Source organism: Dryobates pubescens, chromosome 6 (assembly GCF_014839835.1).
Source record: "Dryobates pubescens isolate bDryPub1 chromosome 6, bDryPub1.pri, whole genome shotgun sequence".
Classification (NCBI taxonomy): domain Eukaryota; kingdom Metazoa; phylum Chordata; class Aves; order Piciformes; family Picidae; genus Dryobates; species Dryobates pubescens.
The window spans coordinates 42457378-42476037 of NC_071617.1; the positions used below are offsets into that span (position 1 = coordinate 42457378).

The following is an 18660-nucleotide window of genomic DNA, read 5'->3' on the forward strand; positions in this document are numbered from 1 at the left end:
GGATGATAGTTTGAATAGCCTCAAATAGCCCCTTTTTTTTTTTTTTTTTTAACCTTAAAGCATAAATACAGCTTCCTGGTTTTCCCATTTCTGTAAATTTCTTCTTTTCAAAGGTGCTATGTAATTTTTACTATTTTCATGGCTGTGTTATTAAGGGGGTGGGGGTTTTTCTTTAAAAAAAGGAAGCACTTTAAACACCTACACCCATTTTAGACTGAGCCCTATAGAACTACTGTATGCAATCATTCTATAGCCTCTGGGGTTTTCTAGCAGGTTCGAAGTGTCCTCTGCCTCTAACTTGCTCTGCTATTTGACCTTCTGAGCTCGCTTCACCGTGTGGTTTCCAATCTGCATAATAATTTTGTGTCACCCTCTAGTTGAATGGTTTCTTTTTGGCAGATGGAAGTACCTTCAAATAGGGCTCAACTTTATGCTCTGCCTTGGAGGTAATACCATTCTATTTGACTTGATTTATTCATAAATATGAATGTATTTCTGAATGCCATCTTAAATTCTGTGTTGTAAGTTATCAATATAAAACTGGCTGTCTAGGGATATTGTACATATAAATTGTATACTGAAGTAATTCTGGATTAGGTGTTGCTAAGCATGAATCTGACTTTTATAAGAGAAATCTGGTAATTATTCTCATATGTCTGGTTAAAAAACATGGTGATTCTGTATCTAATTCAGGAGCATGTCAAATACCACCAACCTTTGACAGCAGGGTGTCAAAACGTTGGTTGTCAGCATAAAAACTTGCAGTCTAAAACACACAATTCTTGTTGCCAGGACTGACTTTGAATTTTAGCTTCACTGTGCCTTACTCTCCTTTACACTTGTTCCTAGAAATCTGAATAGTTTTGCTTTCCCTGCAAATCACCTGCTCTAAGTGGAGTTGTCTGCTGTGACCGTCTCTTTCTTACCATGTGGAAACAGGGCTGTGTCATGACCAGAACCGTTCAGTAGATTTGAGTGTTTCAAATACAATTACCTCTAGAAAGAACAGATGTTGCAGATGTATGATATATTTGAAAAGGCTACCAGTAGCAAATAAATGTTGTATTTTGGTGTTCCTGCCTGGCAAGCATGAGTTTCTAATGAATGTTAGAGTCAATGGCAAGTTTTTAATGTAAAATGGCTATGTGGTTAACAAGATTTATTTCATGGAGAAAACAGCAATGTGCAGGTTTGCTCAGTTTTGAGAGTGCGGTAAGAGAAATCTTGCCTCCTGTAAAGAAGGAATTGTAGCAATGGGAGGAGGGATTTGCAGTCTAACAAAGAGCTGTCAATGTCTGTCAAGTAAAACATATTTTTGACATGACTCTCAGATAATACCTAGCGAGTTTGACATATGCAAACTGCTTAATGCATTTTCTTTGTAAAGCTTTTACTCTAGTTAAATATTGTACTTTCAAAAAGGAGCTGATTGTTGATCAACATTGTTACTCTGTCTTTAATAAAAAATGTAATTTTCTTAGTTCTGGTTTAATGTTGATGGATCCACAGTGACATAAGTGACTGTGTAAAAGAAACTAAAACCAACAAACCACTCATAGTTTAGACTTTTATGTTAAATAGCAGCCTCAGACTGATTTCTGTGCCTTAAAAAAGCATAGAAAAGGATTAGAGAGAAAGTGATCCTTGAAACTGTAACAGTGAACTGAAGTTATTTAGCTCACAAGGTCACTTTTCTAATAGCACTGCCCATTCAGAAAATCTGGGGTGTTTTTTGTATTATGAATAACTGGCAGCTTTCCCCCCCCCCCCCCCTTTTTTTTTTCTCCCCACATACCTAGCTGGATGTTGTGTGTGTGTGTGTTTTCCACTGTTGATGTGCTGACAAGTAAATATTGTTTGCGGCATTGAATTGATATTTAACATCTGAGATGGTTGATTAAACCACTGAAAACATTTGTCATTGCCCATTCCAATGTCACCAATATGAACCATCTGAACTCTGCCTTTCTTTTTCTTTGCTGCCCCTGGGGTTTAATGGCTTTGCAGAGAAGCTCCTGCCTGGCATATTGAGCTGCTCCAGAAGGTCTAACCCATAAGCAGTGAGTACTGAACTGCAGCACACTAATGCTGTAGGTGTTGACTCACCATGCTGTTTTTAATTGCAGTTCTTTTGAAGGTAGATAATCTGTCAACATAGACTGTCAACATAGATATTGAATCTTTGAGTATATACCAATTTGATGATGTATTTGTATGGCTACAAATGTTGTTCCGCATTTCTTTTCTTGGGAATTAACTTTTGTCCTGTGCACTTACTGTTTGCATTTAAAACTAGCTTTCATGTGTCTGTGGCTCTTGCTATAGCTGGCAAATGCTTATGTCTCATATCTGCAGTGAATTGTGTTCTCCTAGAATTTTTGAGCCTGTTATAAACCAGCTTTCAAATGTGCATGAACTGAAAAGTATCTGTAATGTTTTGATGTGACTAATAATATGATACGATTGACCAAGTCTGAATTGACTTTGTTACCTGAAGGTCATTCAAAATACCCTTTTGCAAACTCTGAGGAAAGGGACAAATTCTATAGTACTACTGATAGGTGTGTTCATTTGTGGTATAATTGTATTGAAAAAATTATTAAGACTTCTCAAGATAGTAAGCAGTTCTGATTTTTATGGCATGCATATTGTAAGATGCAGATCTCATCTCAAAGTTCTGTACGTAGTGCAAATAGAAAACAATTGTTTTTGTAGTTTCAATTGGTTTTGTGTATGCAGAATTACTTTGCATAGATGGTGTTAGTGCTTATATGTAATGGCAGAGCTGATTCAGAAACGCCGAACAAATCAAATATTGGGAACAGAAACTGGGTTGCTCTTACCTAAAGACATTTCAACACTTGAAGAACTTCAGAAAACATTCTTCAGCTCACTCTGCAATGGAGATGTTGTGATGTTAGAAGAAAACTTTTCATAAACTGGGAGAAACTTATTCTCCCGTATTGTATTGCTTTGGAAAATTTCATGGTAACCTTAGGGAGGTCTATAGATTTATTTATTTGATATGATCATATTGGCTTTCTTTATGAGGGTGAGCACTTGTGACATAATTGCACAAACACTTAGAAGACATCTGGGAGGCTTAAGATACTGCTGTCTTGCTCCAGCTGATTTTTCTCTTAGCTAAAGGTTCCTGTCCTCAAAGCTGAGCCACACTAATGGATCATATGAGCTATCCTAGTCCATGCCAGTGCAAAGGCAGCCAGGTTATTTTAAATTACTGCTGGATGCATCTGAGGGAACTAATGAACAGCTTGAGGTTAGAACTTCTTAAGTCATTCTGGCTAGACTTCCAAGAGCACATCTGTCTATGTCCTTATAATTCCAATACTGTAATCTCTCTGTTGCTGTACTGTAGTTAGGATTTGTCAGGACTGCAGAGCGGTTGCCAAGGGGAGTCTAATATTCAAGTGGAATGTGTTGGCTCTTCCTGTCTATCATTATTATCATATTGCAAGAGAAAGATACGAATTAGTGTATAATACTCACGGAATGGTAAAGTGAGCTTATTTTCATATATGAGGTAAATGTGTGGAAGTCATGTTTTGGAACTCTTTAAATTGGAAAGAGATTGCCCATACAAAGTCTTTTTTCCCGTGTCACTGTTCCTAGTTCAGCCACTTCTAGCCCCTTACATTTGATTCCTAGCCATTTCAGTTCTTACCCTCTCTGTACCCTTGCTTCATTCCCCAAAAACTTCCCTATATTGCTTAGAATTATAATGAATTTTTTAGCTCTTTTTTTTTTTTTTTATTTTTGCCCCAGGTCCAGCAAGACTATGAATCTCTGTTCCAAATGCTTTGCTGGTAAGTGCAGTAAAAGGTTTTGTGTTTTTGTTAGATTATCGAACCCACATTGTTGGCATCTCTTCCAGGATTTATGCATGGGCTTCTCTTCCTTCGGTGTGTATATGTAATCAGATTTCCCTTACTTTGGTGCTTCATTTATTTGCTGATCACCTCTTGTGTGAATGCACCAATCAAACACTGTTCTTGAAGTTTATGTAATTCTGGAATGCCCTTGAACTACAGAGTTCCACCGTCAGCACAGCTCCTATACAGATGATGAGGCTTTAAAAATGCTGAAATCTTGAGTTGTAATTTTGCATTTTGTAGGATTTATTTTGTTATAACCTCCGACATATGGCATGGATAAAAAATGATGAAAGTTGGTATAGAACACTTCTTGTTCAATTTCTTTTTAACTTGCAGCCCTTGCACATTGAATTGTCAGTATCTCATGAGTAGGCTAATCCTAATTGCAGCATATTATTTTCTTATTGCAGAGTCATTGCTACTGTGTAAAAATGTTAGGAATTCCTATTGACCTTTTCCTGTTAGCATCTTTTAGCCTTGCCTTTCTTAAATTATGGGGGTATTACTTAGTATTGTAAATTTATTTTTATTTGTAATTAAAGTGCTGTCATAGTTAATGATTTTTACTTTCTTTTGAGGGAGCAGATATAATAGTAAATTTCAGATTAAAAACTAAAACTTTAAAGCTTTTTCTGAATTTTATTTTTTTTTTGGGGGGGGGTGGGGGGTGTTGGTGTTGGTTTTTTTCTGTGTTTTGTTATTAACAAAAAAATGAATTTTAACTTCTAGATTTCAGATTTTGGGTTCAGCATAATTTTATTAGCCAAACACATTAGAAATAAAAATTGTCAAAGGGTGTTCCGTAAAATGATGCATGCACTTACCTGGTTGTTTTCCAAAGCCATGGATCACAGGAAAGGGTCTAATGAAAAAGGGCAAGTACTTCCTTGTACTCTTTCCCAGCTGACCAGAGTCATAAACAAGCTACTAGGTCTTTGACTCAGCACAACTGTTGTGTTCATATTGGAACTGTGAACTGTATGTGTACCTCAGAAATCTGGATTTTCTGATTCAGAAATACTAAAATGTCCCATCTCTTGTATTCAGAGTTTAACTGAGTATAGAAAACTTCACAGCCAGCAAACCAGACATTAAGCAAAGCATCTTTTATTTTGGTTTTACAGGGTTGTGTTGGTTTTGGTTGTTTGGGGTTCCCTCTCCCCCTCCTTTTTTTTGTTGTTTAGTTTTGTTTGGTTGGGGTTTTTTAACAACAAGAAGGGCTCTTGGTTTATATTCTGTAGTGTTCCTGAAATAGCACTACCTCTGATCAAGTTCATTTTTTTCCTGTGGTAAAAGTACAAGATGATACCTAAATATTTGTGTGCTTATTCAGGGGGAGGGAAGTTTACTTCTAAAATTCTTCAAGGCTTTCCTTACAGCTTGTTTATTTTTATGAATTGAAGAGTTTGAATATCTTAAACTACTGCTAGTTGGAACAAACCAGTCTTGTGGAAAAAGACAGATTTACTTTTTAGATCTTAACTATGATTTCTTTAACAAGTAGCATTGAAATAACCTGTTCTGTTTGAGTAGTAACTTCATAATCCCAACGTCCTTTTGGCTTTGAAGTTTTTTTCTAGTTGCTTTTTGTTGGCAAGCTTTTTTGGTTTGGTTTGGGATTTTTTTGGTGATGTTACTGAAATATTTTAAACATTTTTTTTATACTGGATTTCCAGACACAGTATTGAAATAGAAAGATGTGTACTTGTATTCCTGTAAATTTGATCACCACAACAGCAGTATTTTAAGCAAGTAAGGTGTTGCAAGATGTTCTTCACCATTCCACACACTCCAAAGATGTGATGTGAAAAAAAGGTGTTTCTTGTTTCTCTTTTAATAGAGCAAATTATTAATTCAAATGTATTGAAGAATTGTATGTGAGGGAAAGTTGGAAATTACTATTTCTCTTGACTGTCATTTCCTTTCTCTTTTATTGTAGAAAAAAGAAATCCACACAACGAAAAAGGTTAGTACCTTTGCTAAATGACTGGGTGTGTTTTGTTTGTTTGTTTGTTAAAAGGTATAGAAGCCAATATTCCTATGAAAAAAATAATTTCAGATGCACGTAGCAGCAAAGCCCCTTACATTTGTGTAAGCATTACCTTCCTATATATATAGAGGGGAAAGGGCAAAAAAGTCATTGAGAGATTAAAACATTGTTTATAAATAATAATGCAACATACAATGTTTGGTTTATATTACAATCTCAATTATTACATTGAACCTTCCTATCTTTACTGGTTTGTCAGACTTTCTGAACTGTGACAATTCTGTAAATGCATGATCATGAGTTTTTCCTTGCTTCTGTCCTTCCTCTCTTCCCCATCCTCTCTTCATAGTTTCATGTCTGTGACATTAATTAGCACTGAAGTAGAGCAAAGGGTGTAGTGGTCAGAGGCTGTTAGTTTGCCTTCTTGTTTGACCAAATGCTTGTGATTTCTAAATTTATTATCAAGACAAATTCAGTGAATTTTCACTCTCATTTGTCCAGCTATGTAGCTTGGAGACTGGAATTCCTTGTTTTGTCTGACTGCATATTTTCTTGCATTAAACATGAGAATACTTTTCACAGGTTATTATAGAGATTACGTTGTTCAGATTTCTATGGCAAGAGTGAGCTGTGTATTGCACAGTTACCGGCAGTGCTTTGCTGGAAGAGCCCAATGTTTTGCCCTAGATCTAGAAGAATCACTGAGCTCTTTGGTACAAGCACAGATTTGTTCATTTGCCACAAACTAGTTCTTGGCTTGCAAATAATGGTTGATAAATACTTGAGAGAAGCATGATATTAGCTATCCTCTTCAGCCAGCTTTGCCTCCTCTTCACCTCATCTGCCTGTTCCAAGAAGGAATACCTGATGTGTTTTACTTGAGCCCTGTAGAAGCAGGGCTTAAATAACATTCAGCAGACTCTGAAATGTTCAAGAGCCTCTTCAAAATAATTTCAAGTTAATTGTACTTCTGCAAAGTACCTTACAACGTTCTGTCTCCAATTTGGTGCTGACCGTGTGCTAGCAATGCTGCAAAGTCTCCAGATACAGTATAAGTGTAATACTACATATTAAATTGCTTCAAATAAATTTGCTCTTCAGATGGTGAAGGCATAGTTGCTTCAGACTTCTTGCTTATCTAGAATCCAAGTGCAATAAAGCATGAGTTTTCTTTTTAAAATAAATCAGAAGCTAGGCTAGTAAGTGGAAAAATGCAAATTGTGACCAGAGAATATCCCTGAGTGTCGCCACATCTTTGGGTAATACTGCAACCTCCCTTCTTCCAATGTGGTAAACTGTGAAATCTGAATGATTAAAATGCAGGACAGTGATGAGTGAAAATTTTCAGAAGCACTCTTTATTAATCTATCTTTACTCCCATTAGATTTATGAATTTTGTTAATATCAGCTTCAGATGGGGATATTGCTGAGTGTTTTTGAAAAGCCACTTTTACAGAGCAGGGTCTTTTAGGCAGGAATTCTACAGACCTTCACAGAAACAACACCTGGTACCTCAAGAACTCTATTTTAATTAGTACCTCTGGGAACAGTCCTGTACAGAACAAACTATTACAGAGTAAGAACAAATATTTAAATTGAGAAAATGTTAAAAGTAGACTTTGTACTTAAATCAGCCAAAGAAATGCAGTCTGCCTTGAAGCCACTGGATTACAAGTCTACCAATTTTAATTTGTTGTGGTGCTGTCAGCATTGGGACGAGTGGTGCAGGCAGTGGATTTCAGCTGTTCAATAGTATGTGAACCTGAAGGTAAGTACACCATTGGATGAGTTGGTGGAGTGATGCACTTGGGAAGGTGGAGGAAGATAAAATGATAGAGCATTCATGGATTTATGAGACAATTTCATAGCCCTTCAGTCTGAAGGTGTAATTGAAACTTCAAGAGGTGGGTGTCCATCTCTTAATCCTGCTATGCAGTGTTTATGTTCTTGTTCTGTGAAATGCTTGATGAGCATCACTGAATTTGAAAAGAAAATACTTCATAACCAAAGAATTTTCTTGAGTTTTAGGGGCCTCAACTCCTAGGTCAGTTTTATTTTTCAGTTTGAAATCCAGCACCTTTCTTTTCATCTGAATATCTTGTTGAGTAAAAATGACTGTATTTTTCCTGTCTCCATCTGTCAAGTAGGAAATCAGTATTGCTGGAACCACGTATGTATTTTCAAAATATATGCTTAGCTCTATGTCAGATTAAGAAATCTTGTAGCTTCAGTGTTATCTTTCATTCTCCTGAATATGCAAGATCTGATAAGAGGAGGAGGGGGAACCCAAAACAACAACAACAATCAAACAAAACCCCTAACCCTAATAACTTCCAGCTATCATCTGATTCTGGAAGTTCAAATTACTTGCTTTTCTTTCTGTTTCTTGGACTCACTCAGATGTTTGCTTCTAGAGTTACTTCATGTTTTTGTGCATCTTGACCCTTTTACTTTTTTGAGCAGACTTTTATGTTGCCCTGCCAAGCCACCCATAACTTTCAGAGCTTACAAAATTGGATGTTTACAGTGACTCAGAATCACTTCAATAACACAGTTTCTTCTTCCCTCAGTCTTCACAAATCCTATTTAGAATGCTGCCTTGTCTGGCAGTAATAGCACCTACTGTAAGCGTAAGCTAGCAAAAATCAGCATTCCTGCCTGAATAGATTTTGCAGTTAATCAACTACTAACCTGATCCTCAGTCAAGCTTTCAGCTTGCTCACTGAAAACCTTTTCAGTAGGTGCATCTTGCATGCTGCTAGTCCAAATTTTGCTGTATCCTGCTGTATGATAAATTATAAATTATTCTTTATTCAGTTCTTCATTAAGTTTTCATTCCTAAATGAATGATTGAAACCCTTATGAGTTTGTGTTTTCCATATCCTTGTAATTTCTAATGAGAATCCACATGTTGTGGTTATTTTGCTAGAGAGGCAGCAAGCATTTTCAGAAGTTTGAAAACAGCACTGTGTACTAGTTTATCTGTACACAAAATGTTTCTTTTTCGGTATGGTATTTCCTTTGTTGGCTCCTAATGGAAACTGGTGCCTCAATTTGTTGCTTCATTAGGCTAGAATTGGTTGCTGTATTCAGGTCTGTCTTTGTGTTTTGAAGTACATGGAATGTACACTACAGAAAACAGTGCTTGCTGGCTAGCACGTCAAAGTAGTCAAGCTTCATCTACCAGTTTTATTAGACAGTCAGGTTTGCGGCTAAATAGTTGTTTTGAAATTGGTATAGCTGGTTACAGTGGCAACAAATATTTCTAGTTTCTAGAGCATCCGCTAATAAAGAACTATAACATTCCAGGTACAAACATATATATTGTTTGGCATTCATTTAATTTCTTCTGCTCTGTACTCAAAGAATTTTTAAAGAGGAAAGCTGGTAGGGTAAAGATGTCTTAACAGAATTAGTAAACTTGAGAAGGTGAGATGTATGCTAAGCTTGATGAAGGCAATCATCCAGAAATATCATTAAGGAAAAAAAAAAGAAGGATAAATTACTTTAATTTGTCTTCACTTAGTTATAAGCTTGATTTGCACTACTAACTCCAAAAAGGCTTTTTGCAAAAAGTTAGTTTGTGTTATTCTGCAGAAAATACTAGATGTTTTTACTTGACTCCTTCTCCTCTAACCTGTCTTAAAGGTTTGATGAGGAAATAGAAAGTAATAGAGAAGGAGTTCATTCAAATGTACTTACATTATCTAAGCTTAAGGCTAATTGTTTTACTTCTGTCAAAAAATAGTACCATCAAACAAACAATGGAGTATGTTAATGCTACCTGTTCCTGGTACTCAATATACACAAAATTGAAAATATGGGAGAGAAGAATATCTCAAGCTTTCTAGGCTACTGATTTTTAGGACTTAACATAGAGATCACATTTAGGAATGGAATGGAATAGAATTAACCAGGTTCGAGAAGACCTTCGAGCCCATCGAGTCCAACCTATTATCCAACACTATCTAATCAACTAAACCATGGCACCAAGTGCCCTATCCTGTCTCTTCCTAAACACCTCCAGTGATGGTGACTCCACCACCTCCCTGGGCAGCACATTCCAATGGTCAATCTCTCTTTCTGTGAAAAATTTCTTCTGAGCATCCAGCCTAAACCTCCCCTGGTGCGCCTTGAGACTGTGAAGTTAAGTGAAGCTAGTGTAATACTACTTTGGGAGACCACTCTTTTTTCGGTGGTATTCCAATACTGATATGATTTTGTCATGCATTATCTATAGAAAAGGTGTTTAAGAGGCTGTGTGGAAGACAGGTCCCAGCTGCCTGGGACTTGGCTGCATGAAGGCATTGTGTGCACAACAGTGCAATGTAGAATGTCAGTAGAGTCAGTGGCTCAGATGGTAGTTCAATTTGCTCAAGTTTATTTTTTTTCTTTTTACACCTCCCTGATACTTCCCCATATAAAATGTTTAGAAGGGGCAAGCAGTAATGGAGGACAGACCCATGCAGTGTTTCTATTTATATACAGTCTTTAGTGGAAGAAAAAGACTTTCATTCACAGCTGGCATATAAATGTGTGTTGAAGAGGGCAGGGATTTTCTTTTTCAGTTTCCTTCTTTCAGGCTGCTACTAACTTCAAGCCAGTAGGACTTTTTCCAGTCACATTTGAAAGTCTTTTCAATAACACAGGGCAAGAAAATTGAATGCCTTTTGATTAAGGTCTTTAACATTTTACAGCTGATCAGTCCTATCAGTAGACTTCTGTGTAGGACATTAATGGCTATTTCATTGGATTGCATCTTGCTAAATTCATAGTGTAGTAGCCTGGTGCTCATTTGTTAAAAATACTAATTATGCTTTAACAAAAATATGACCTTACTACCTGAAAAGACTGTTGAATAGTCTTAATTCCCTCCCCCCTACCCCCTCTTGAAAAAATATCACTGCTGTTTTCCATGTGGTTTGGTTTTTTTATGTCAGGGAATTCCCAGTCCCATTGTACAGATTGATCTACAAGCAAAGAAAGGACCTTTGCCCTTTTTTTGTCTCAAGCTTGCATTATTTTTAGGTTGTTTTTTTTGTAGCTCTGTTTTCTAGTATGTTTTCTTCTTTATGGTAAAGCCAGCTTCTTTCTATTTTGTTAATATGCTGTTCACCTTTTAACTTGTTACCTTTCCAAATGACTCATTGAAACACCAGCTGTATTTTAGTCTCTTGTGTATATGTTCTCTGATGTAAAAAAAAAAGTTTAGAAGTATGTCTTAATTGCCATGATGTTTGCACACTGAGAGCATGGAAGTGGAGTTACAGATTTACAATTTGCAACCCATAGGTTTAATTTATTAAACTTTCTTGTAGCTCTGTTCTCCTATAAATGCATGGATAAGATAGGAGAGGGAAAGTTTTTTTCTTTTTTTCCCATTTAGCAATTTGCTTGATTTATAGAAAAAGTTTGTGCTCAGTTTTGTGTATTTGCTCATTTGGAAACCTTCTCTAGTTTATAGAAACACTAGTGATTTGTTCCTTAGCCTCCCTGTGGAGTTTGTTCCATATTACAATCTAATTCCGTGTCCGTGTCGTGCACTCCTGAGCTGTTAATTTGTACATTTTGATGCAGTTTGTTTCACTGTGTTTTTGTAATCCAAACTGAATGTAACGAGCTGTGTGCTTTGGGGACCCAGCCTTGCCTTGCCAATTAGAACAAGTGGTTACTGAGAGAGAGCCTGTTTTAAATAAAACATGCCACCTCTTTGTGGGACCAGCAGCCTTTGGGGAGTAAAAAAATGGTTGTTTAACTCTTTCTCTCTGAGAAGAGAGGTCATATTAGGGAGCATATTTTAGAAACATTCAAGTTATTCCTTCGAGAAGTACAATGCAGATTCATATTTCACCTTGTAAATACAATTTGATTTACCATTGGCAAGTGTTATGCAGTACTGCATGCAGGATATTTAAGAATGCACAAGGAAGCTGTTGAGTTGACCGCACGTCGTCTAGGATTCTAATCACTAATGCCATATGAAAATTGTGCAAGACTAGCAGGTAGCCTTTCTTTTTCTGCTTGTTCTGCTGCCCAAGAGGCTGATGTAGGACAGGAATAGTGCCAGATGGTAGAAGAGGTAGTTTCAAAATGTATTTGACAAGGGAAAGAATCCATAAGCAATACTTAACTAAATAAAAGTGCAAAGGTTGTGGTCTAGGTGACGTGTGAGGAGGGGCTCATTGTTATTCTAGCGTTTGGAGGTAACTGGGAAAGGGTACATGTATGACCATCAACATTTGTGATTGCTGCAGAAATTATTTAGAATTCTGCTGGTCTTTACAGTAAGTAAGTTTCCTGGTGAATACAAGAAAAGACACAATTACACTTTTGGAAGCTAACTCTACATGCTTGTGTATCTTCAGAGAGAAGTTACCGTCCACCAACTTTCAGCTAAGGACACTTGAGAAAGAATTGAGATGAACAGTCATAGCAATTAACTCAGACATTTCAACAGTCCTTGCTACACAAGCAAGGGAAGATCAAGAAATTCCTCTCTTGTGAAAACCTTTTAGCTCAGAAGCTAGGTGTAAGGGAAATACAGCTGTTTGCTAAGGTTTTAAGCTGTTGGGTAAGCAGGTGTACAGGACAAACATGATTTGCATAGTAGAACAAAATGTAACTGATGACTTTCAATTGTCTATCCATTTTCTATTAAAGGAATGTGATCTAGCAGCTATACAGGTGCCTAGGAACTTTTATTTCCGATACAACACAAGTTACCCTTTTCTGGTTTCCATTTTTCTTCCTCATGAGTTACTTATGATTTCCCTGCTTCACTTGAATGTTTTAGAAGCTAAAATATATATGATATTCAGTGCCATTCAGTGATAATCTAAGGAGCTGAGGTAAATCTGGAACTCTGTGTTGAGAAACAAAAGGTCATATTGAGGTATTTTCCTCTTTCAAATCAACTTCAAGCTAGCATGCTATTAATATTCGATCAAAATGGAAATTGGCTGCCTTTAAAGTCAGTCAGGGCCTTCAGGCTGAGTAAATTGCCCAAACCCTGGGACAGAATCTTCATCCTTTGGCTGTATGTGATCCAGATTGACACACCACTCCCACCCCTCAACTTTAGCATAGTGTTAGTGATAGTGCAGGAAATTAGTGTAACAAATTGGTGTCAGATCTTACTGAGGAGGAAGGAAATTTTTTTCCCCCAAATAATCTGTAATATGGTTGATTTTTGTCTGTGTTCACACCCATATACTCACAAGCTCCAAAGTGATTATGTTCAAGTAGTCCGCCAACATCACTTGTGTGAGACACAAAGAACAAGGATTTCTGGCTATTAAGCCTTCACTAAGACTTCCTTTTATAACCTTGAGGGACAGATGCCATGAGGGACCTTTGGTTTCCTTATTTTGTTGTAGCTTTCTTAAGTCTTAGGCAACATTCTGGAATTTCAGTTCTTTCTGGTATGTGACTATTCTACAGTTGCAGTTCTGTCCTTCATCTTCTTGACATTTTCTCTTTAGTTCAGTTTGCTTCTCTTCTTAATTTAAATGAAATCACATTGTGCCGTTGCAATTAATGCATACTGTTTCTTTTAAACCTTTTAATACTGTTTCTTGTGGAGCCTGCAGTATGACATTCCAGTCATTCTTTATTCATACCAACCTTGATGTATCTGTTACAAAACTTGTATGTTCTCACAAAGTCACCAGAGGGCAAGCTACTCATGCAGATTTAGTGAACCCAACTGTAGCTTTACTTTTTATATAAAAAATAAATAATCCCAAACAAAACAGTATTGTCTGTGAAGAGTTTCTTCGTGGCGTTGACTAGTGGAAACTAAGTATAATGCCTGTCTTCTTTGGAGAGAGAGAAGTTAGTATTTGATGTCGAACGAGAGGGAATGTTTAAAAGTTAGCATTTTAACTGTTGGACTAATTTGCCAACGTTTAGGGGGGAAAAAAAGGTCTTCCTTCAGATTATTTTTTTTCTTTTGGTCACATCAAAATACCATATAGTTATTAGTTCAAAAGAGTAATAGCAGGTTAAAATAGTTTCTATAAGGGATCTGGCTTTAACCTTTCTTGTGAGCAGGTGATTTTCCATAACTGGGAAGGAGAGAACCTTATACTTGAAGACTGCAAGACTGTAGATGAGGCCTTTGTTGAAAAGATACTGAAACTATCTGCACCTCTGGTAACTGAATGTGTAAGATTTTGTTCATTTCCTTTGCAAAAAGTGTAGCCTGTTGCCTGAATCTGGTACTGAAGATTTAGGAAATCGCAAGACAGGTTATGGTGCCATAATAATTAGTCCAATCTGTGTGTATGCATTATAATTGTGTTTTAATTATGCTGAAAGGATAAAATAGTACAAGAAAGCATACAATTAGTGGCCTAATCTCCTGGTTTAAATCACAGGTCATTAAGTAACATCTAGCTCTGTTTGCTGAAAATACCTCCTTTAAACACGTTCTCTTCTAATGTAAAGACACTGGGGGTTGTTCATGCACAGCAGTCAGTAGTATTTCTAAAGAACAACTTCCCTCACTATTAAGTTAGAAAATAAGGTGCACATTTCCAGTTACAACACTGTAAGGATGTTTCCTTAGAGTTGGACTCATTCACTGTACTGAATAGGAAGCAATGTTAAGACATTGTCATGCCCTATATCTTCTTACTACAGCACTTGCACGTTGACCTAAATAGAGAATAATTATTTTCTTTATGGAATTTCTTTAAAAAACTAATTAGCCCCCTAGTGCTTCAAGAAAATAAGTTAATTTACGATCCTGACATTTCTGTGAGTCAAGGTTTACTAGATATAGATAAGAATCTACGGCACAAATGTCAAACATCCACAGATACTGGATATCAACTTTGAGTAGCCTTGGGACTGTAATCCTATCATAATCTCTCTCACTTGAAATACATAATTTATGATGCTTAAACCACTGAACACTCCCTACGTTTATGGAGCTGCAAGAGTATTGAATGCTTCTGCTAGTGAGGACCCAAGAATATCTATTTAAACATCTTGAAATTAAGGATAAGAGTAATGTCATGTAAGAATCCTGTGGCAGTCAGTGGGCAGAATTTAATTCTCACTTATTTCCTGTTAGAATTTTCCTGGGAGTTAAAACAAAGTCAAGTCCATCAGAAAGGAGCTTTGCTATCTATAAAATTCTGGTTGCTTCTTTCCTTTTATTTTTATTTTTTTTTTAAATCTAGTAAGCAAATTAGGGCTCCCCTAAAATGAAAGTTAAGTCATTGCTTGCTTGCATGCACTATGAAAATAAATTTAAAAGGCCAAATCACAATTATGAGTAAATGAATATAGTTCAAATACTTTCTGATTTCAGACTGCTTGACTTCTCAAGCTTAGTGTGGGTTTTTGCCATCATGAAATGCTACACTTCACAACTCTTTCCTCCCCCACTTTCATCTAGTGTAATACTCAGTTATGTTGCTCTGTAACTGGTACCAGGACAAAGCATTTGGAAACCATGAGTCAGGAGTGTTGATTCTGAACTCTTGGGCTGCAGTCAGGTCACACGTTAGACTCAAATGCTCTGTCTCACTTGGGATCAGAAGTGCTGAAGCTGAATAAACAGTTTGGTGGCAGTCATCTATATGGTCCACTTTCTGAGATTGTAAAAGCAGCTCAAGTAGTGGTCTTTGGACTCTTGAACTGGGGAGCCCAAAACTGGACACATTGTTCCACATGTGGTCTCACCAGGGCAGAGTAGAAGGGGAGAAGAACTTCCCTAGACCTGCTGGTCACACTTTCCTTGATTCACCCCAGGATACCATTGGCTCTCTTGGCCACAATGGCACATTGCTGTCCCATGGAGAACTTGCTGTCCACTAGGGCTCCAAGGTCTTTGTCTGTGGAGCTGCTTTCCCTGAATGAGAAAGCTGATCCCAGTATAGGAGAGTGCACTCCTTTGACACTTAATGTTGCCTTGGCAGAGTCCTTACATCATTTCATGTCCTTTGTGGAACTCCTGTCTGCTGAAAAGCTTTGAGCAGCAATTTAAAAGCTGGATATTGGCACTTTTTTTTTTCTTTTAAATGAACTCAGTAGTATATAGTGAAAACTGTAATAGATACAAATAATCCTAGAAATGCAGAAGCCTGTAATGGGTGTTGACATCTACCCAGCTGAAAGAGGTAAGTTGATGTCTAGAAGTACCTCAAATATTAGTCTTTATTCTGCACTATTTCTGTTACTGTCTGTAATTATAACTTTAAAAGAGAGAAGTCTCCATGTATACAGTAATTTTATAACCCAAGATTTCATTTAAGATAAACATAACAGTAACCTGTTTCATTAATCAACATGTAAAAATCATAGTTGATGCCTGACTGGTGCTAGTTAGAGGTAACTGGATGGATTCCAAAATGAATAGCTATAACTGTTTTTTGTTGGATTTCTGTTTGCTTGGTCTTTTTCTGGGTTGGTTTGTTTGTTGTTTTGTGCTTGTTTGTAGGTTTTTTTGGTGGTTGTTTTAATTGGGCTTTTGGATCTATGAACAACTGAACTGAAAAAAGTGTACCTGAATCCAAAATCAAGATGACTGGCAATATTCTCCATATCAATATGTCTGGTAGAAATGGATAGCAGTAGGTCTCCAGTGCATCTGGTAGCTGTGGATTTCAGTTAATCTTTTTGTTTGTTTTGTTTTCCCAATGAAAGAAAAGAAAAGGTCTTGGCATACCTGAGTTGGGGAAAAATATATTGGAATATTCAAATAGGCTTAGAAATACATAGTGCTGTAAGCTTTTGTAACAGAACATGTTTTTTCTTGGTTGTAACCAAAAGAGCTTTTTTGATGTAAAGGTCAGATTTCATGTATTTGTTACCATCTGAGCTCTTTTTGACAGAGTGAAAGCTAATTTTCCTCTTGATTTATAAGATACTTAATGTGAGTTACTACTGCATAAACATATGACGTTGTGAGCAGCTTCATATTATGCTGACCCTGCCCTAGTAAGTGGTGAAAGGAATTTTAAGATATTTATTGGAGCCTCTTCTGTTGGTATTGTAGCAAAGTACAAAATGTTCAGTTACAGAAGAGCAGAAGTAATTGTTTTGGTTTTACCTTGAAATAGTTATCTCTTCCACACAGCAAAATTCAGTAAGTATCTCCCTGTGGAGAGAATGACTACTCAGTTGTGACTCTTTATGGACATGCACCTGAGCCACAGAAACTAAATGATGCCTTACTATTCAGGGAGGGAAAGCTTCTAGCTCACTCTCTTTTGACTTTTGATGATATTGTCAATAGGACTTGAAAGTGTCTCTCCTTTTAGGAGACTTCAGAAAATATTCTATACTATTACGGCAACCTGTTCTATAGTTAAGCTTAACAAGGTATTCAAATAAGTGTCTAGCTACTTAAAAAACCCCCACAAACAAAAAAAAACCAAACACAACAAAACAACACAATAAACCTCCCAGATAATCTTACTGGTGTGATGACACATAGATCATAAAAACTCAAAGATGATTTCTTTGAAAAACAAAACCAGTTTGTAACTCTTTCTACACTCCGGTAAAATTGATCAGGATCCATTGCATGGATTTTCTAAGGGTTTAGTTAAGAAGAAAACTTTGAAGCCTTTCTAAACATTACAAAATTTGAAAATGTTAAATATATTTAGCCATATAGATGTGTGTGAGGGTAGCATTTCAACACTTGTGTTACCAAGTTAGAAGTCTTTCATCATCTTAGACTACGCTTAATAATGCCATAATAAATGCTCTTGTCTATGTAGACTTTTATTCTTTTTCAACATGTAGAAAAACAGTGAAGTTCTATGCTGATTTCTCTTCCCTAGGGTGTTGTTCCAATGAGAAAGAATAGAGATTCCTTTAGTCTGGACCATGGGTTTTGTATGTCTGCATATTTAGTGGGGAAATAAGCTAAAATGTTGGTCTATGTTTATATAAACAAGTAGCACATGTACATATGTATTCTGTATTTTTGTAAGTATATACATTCTCTCAAGATACGTGCTCTATATTTTATGTAAATGCTTTGAAGTTACTTTTTTCCTCTGCATCATACGCTAAATATTTCCTTTCATGAAGTTAACTACTCTTTCGACTTCTATGTTAGCATGTCACATTCCTTATCAAAATAGTCCTTTGGAAATTGGAAGACCTCAGTGATGTCCTAAACAGAATTACAGAAAACATCTGGTTGGAAGAGACCTCAAAGATCATCCAGTCCAACTTTTGACACAGCACTGAAGGGTCAACAACAAACCATGTCCATAAGCACCAGGTCCACCTGCTGCTTAAACACCTTCAGGGATGGTGACTCCATCAGTGCCCTTGGCGGACCACTCCAATGTCTGATAACCCTTTCTGTGAGGAAGTATCTCCTAGCATCCAGCCTGAGCCTCGCCTGGTGCCTCTAGTCCCACCTACGTTATTTTCGATCAACTATCTTTGACTGGCCAGATGCTACATAGGAGCAGATATGGTGTGAAGTTATAGAGGTCACTGGCTAAGCACTTGTACTGAAATATTAAATTATTTCTTAACTGCATAGAAAATACTAATTTTTAATTAATTATTTTGATTAACTTGAAATAGCAAAGCAGTAAGAAAGAAAATTTTCATAGCCTCCGTACTTTAATCTTTATTGGGAAAGTATATCATGCAGTATGTGACAATCTCAGGCAATTTTACTAACAGAAGTAGTTCCTCCAAATATGTATACAAAATGTTGTCTTAAAAAACCCCAAACAACTAAATTCAAAGCATCTAAGGTAACTTATTTAACCAAGTATTTGTGAACTTTCT

At 36.6% G+C, this 18660-nt stretch overlaps 1 protein-coding gene across 2 annotated transcripts in view; it reads left to right on the forward strand.

Moving 5' to 3' along the window:
- ZFAND3 (zinc finger AN1-type containing 3) overlaps nucleotides 1–18660 on the forward strand; it is a 162878-nt gene that overhangs the window by 30030 nt on the left and 114188 nt on the right. Inside the window, exons 2-4 of one of the 2 annotated variants that reach the window (XM_054162415.1) lie at nucleotides 2008–2060; nucleotides 3787–3827; nucleotides 5836–5862. In XM_054162415.1, coding sequence (XP_054018390.1) covers nucleotides 3800–3827; nucleotides 5836–5862 — 55 coding nt within the window. In that variant the 5' untranslated portion in view covers nucleotides 2008–2060; nucleotides 3787–3799. The remainder of the gene's footprint in view (nucleotides 1–2007; nucleotides 2061–3786; nucleotides 3828–5835; nucleotides 5863–18660) is intronic. The other variant, XM_054162414.1, reaches the window with a different exon arrangement.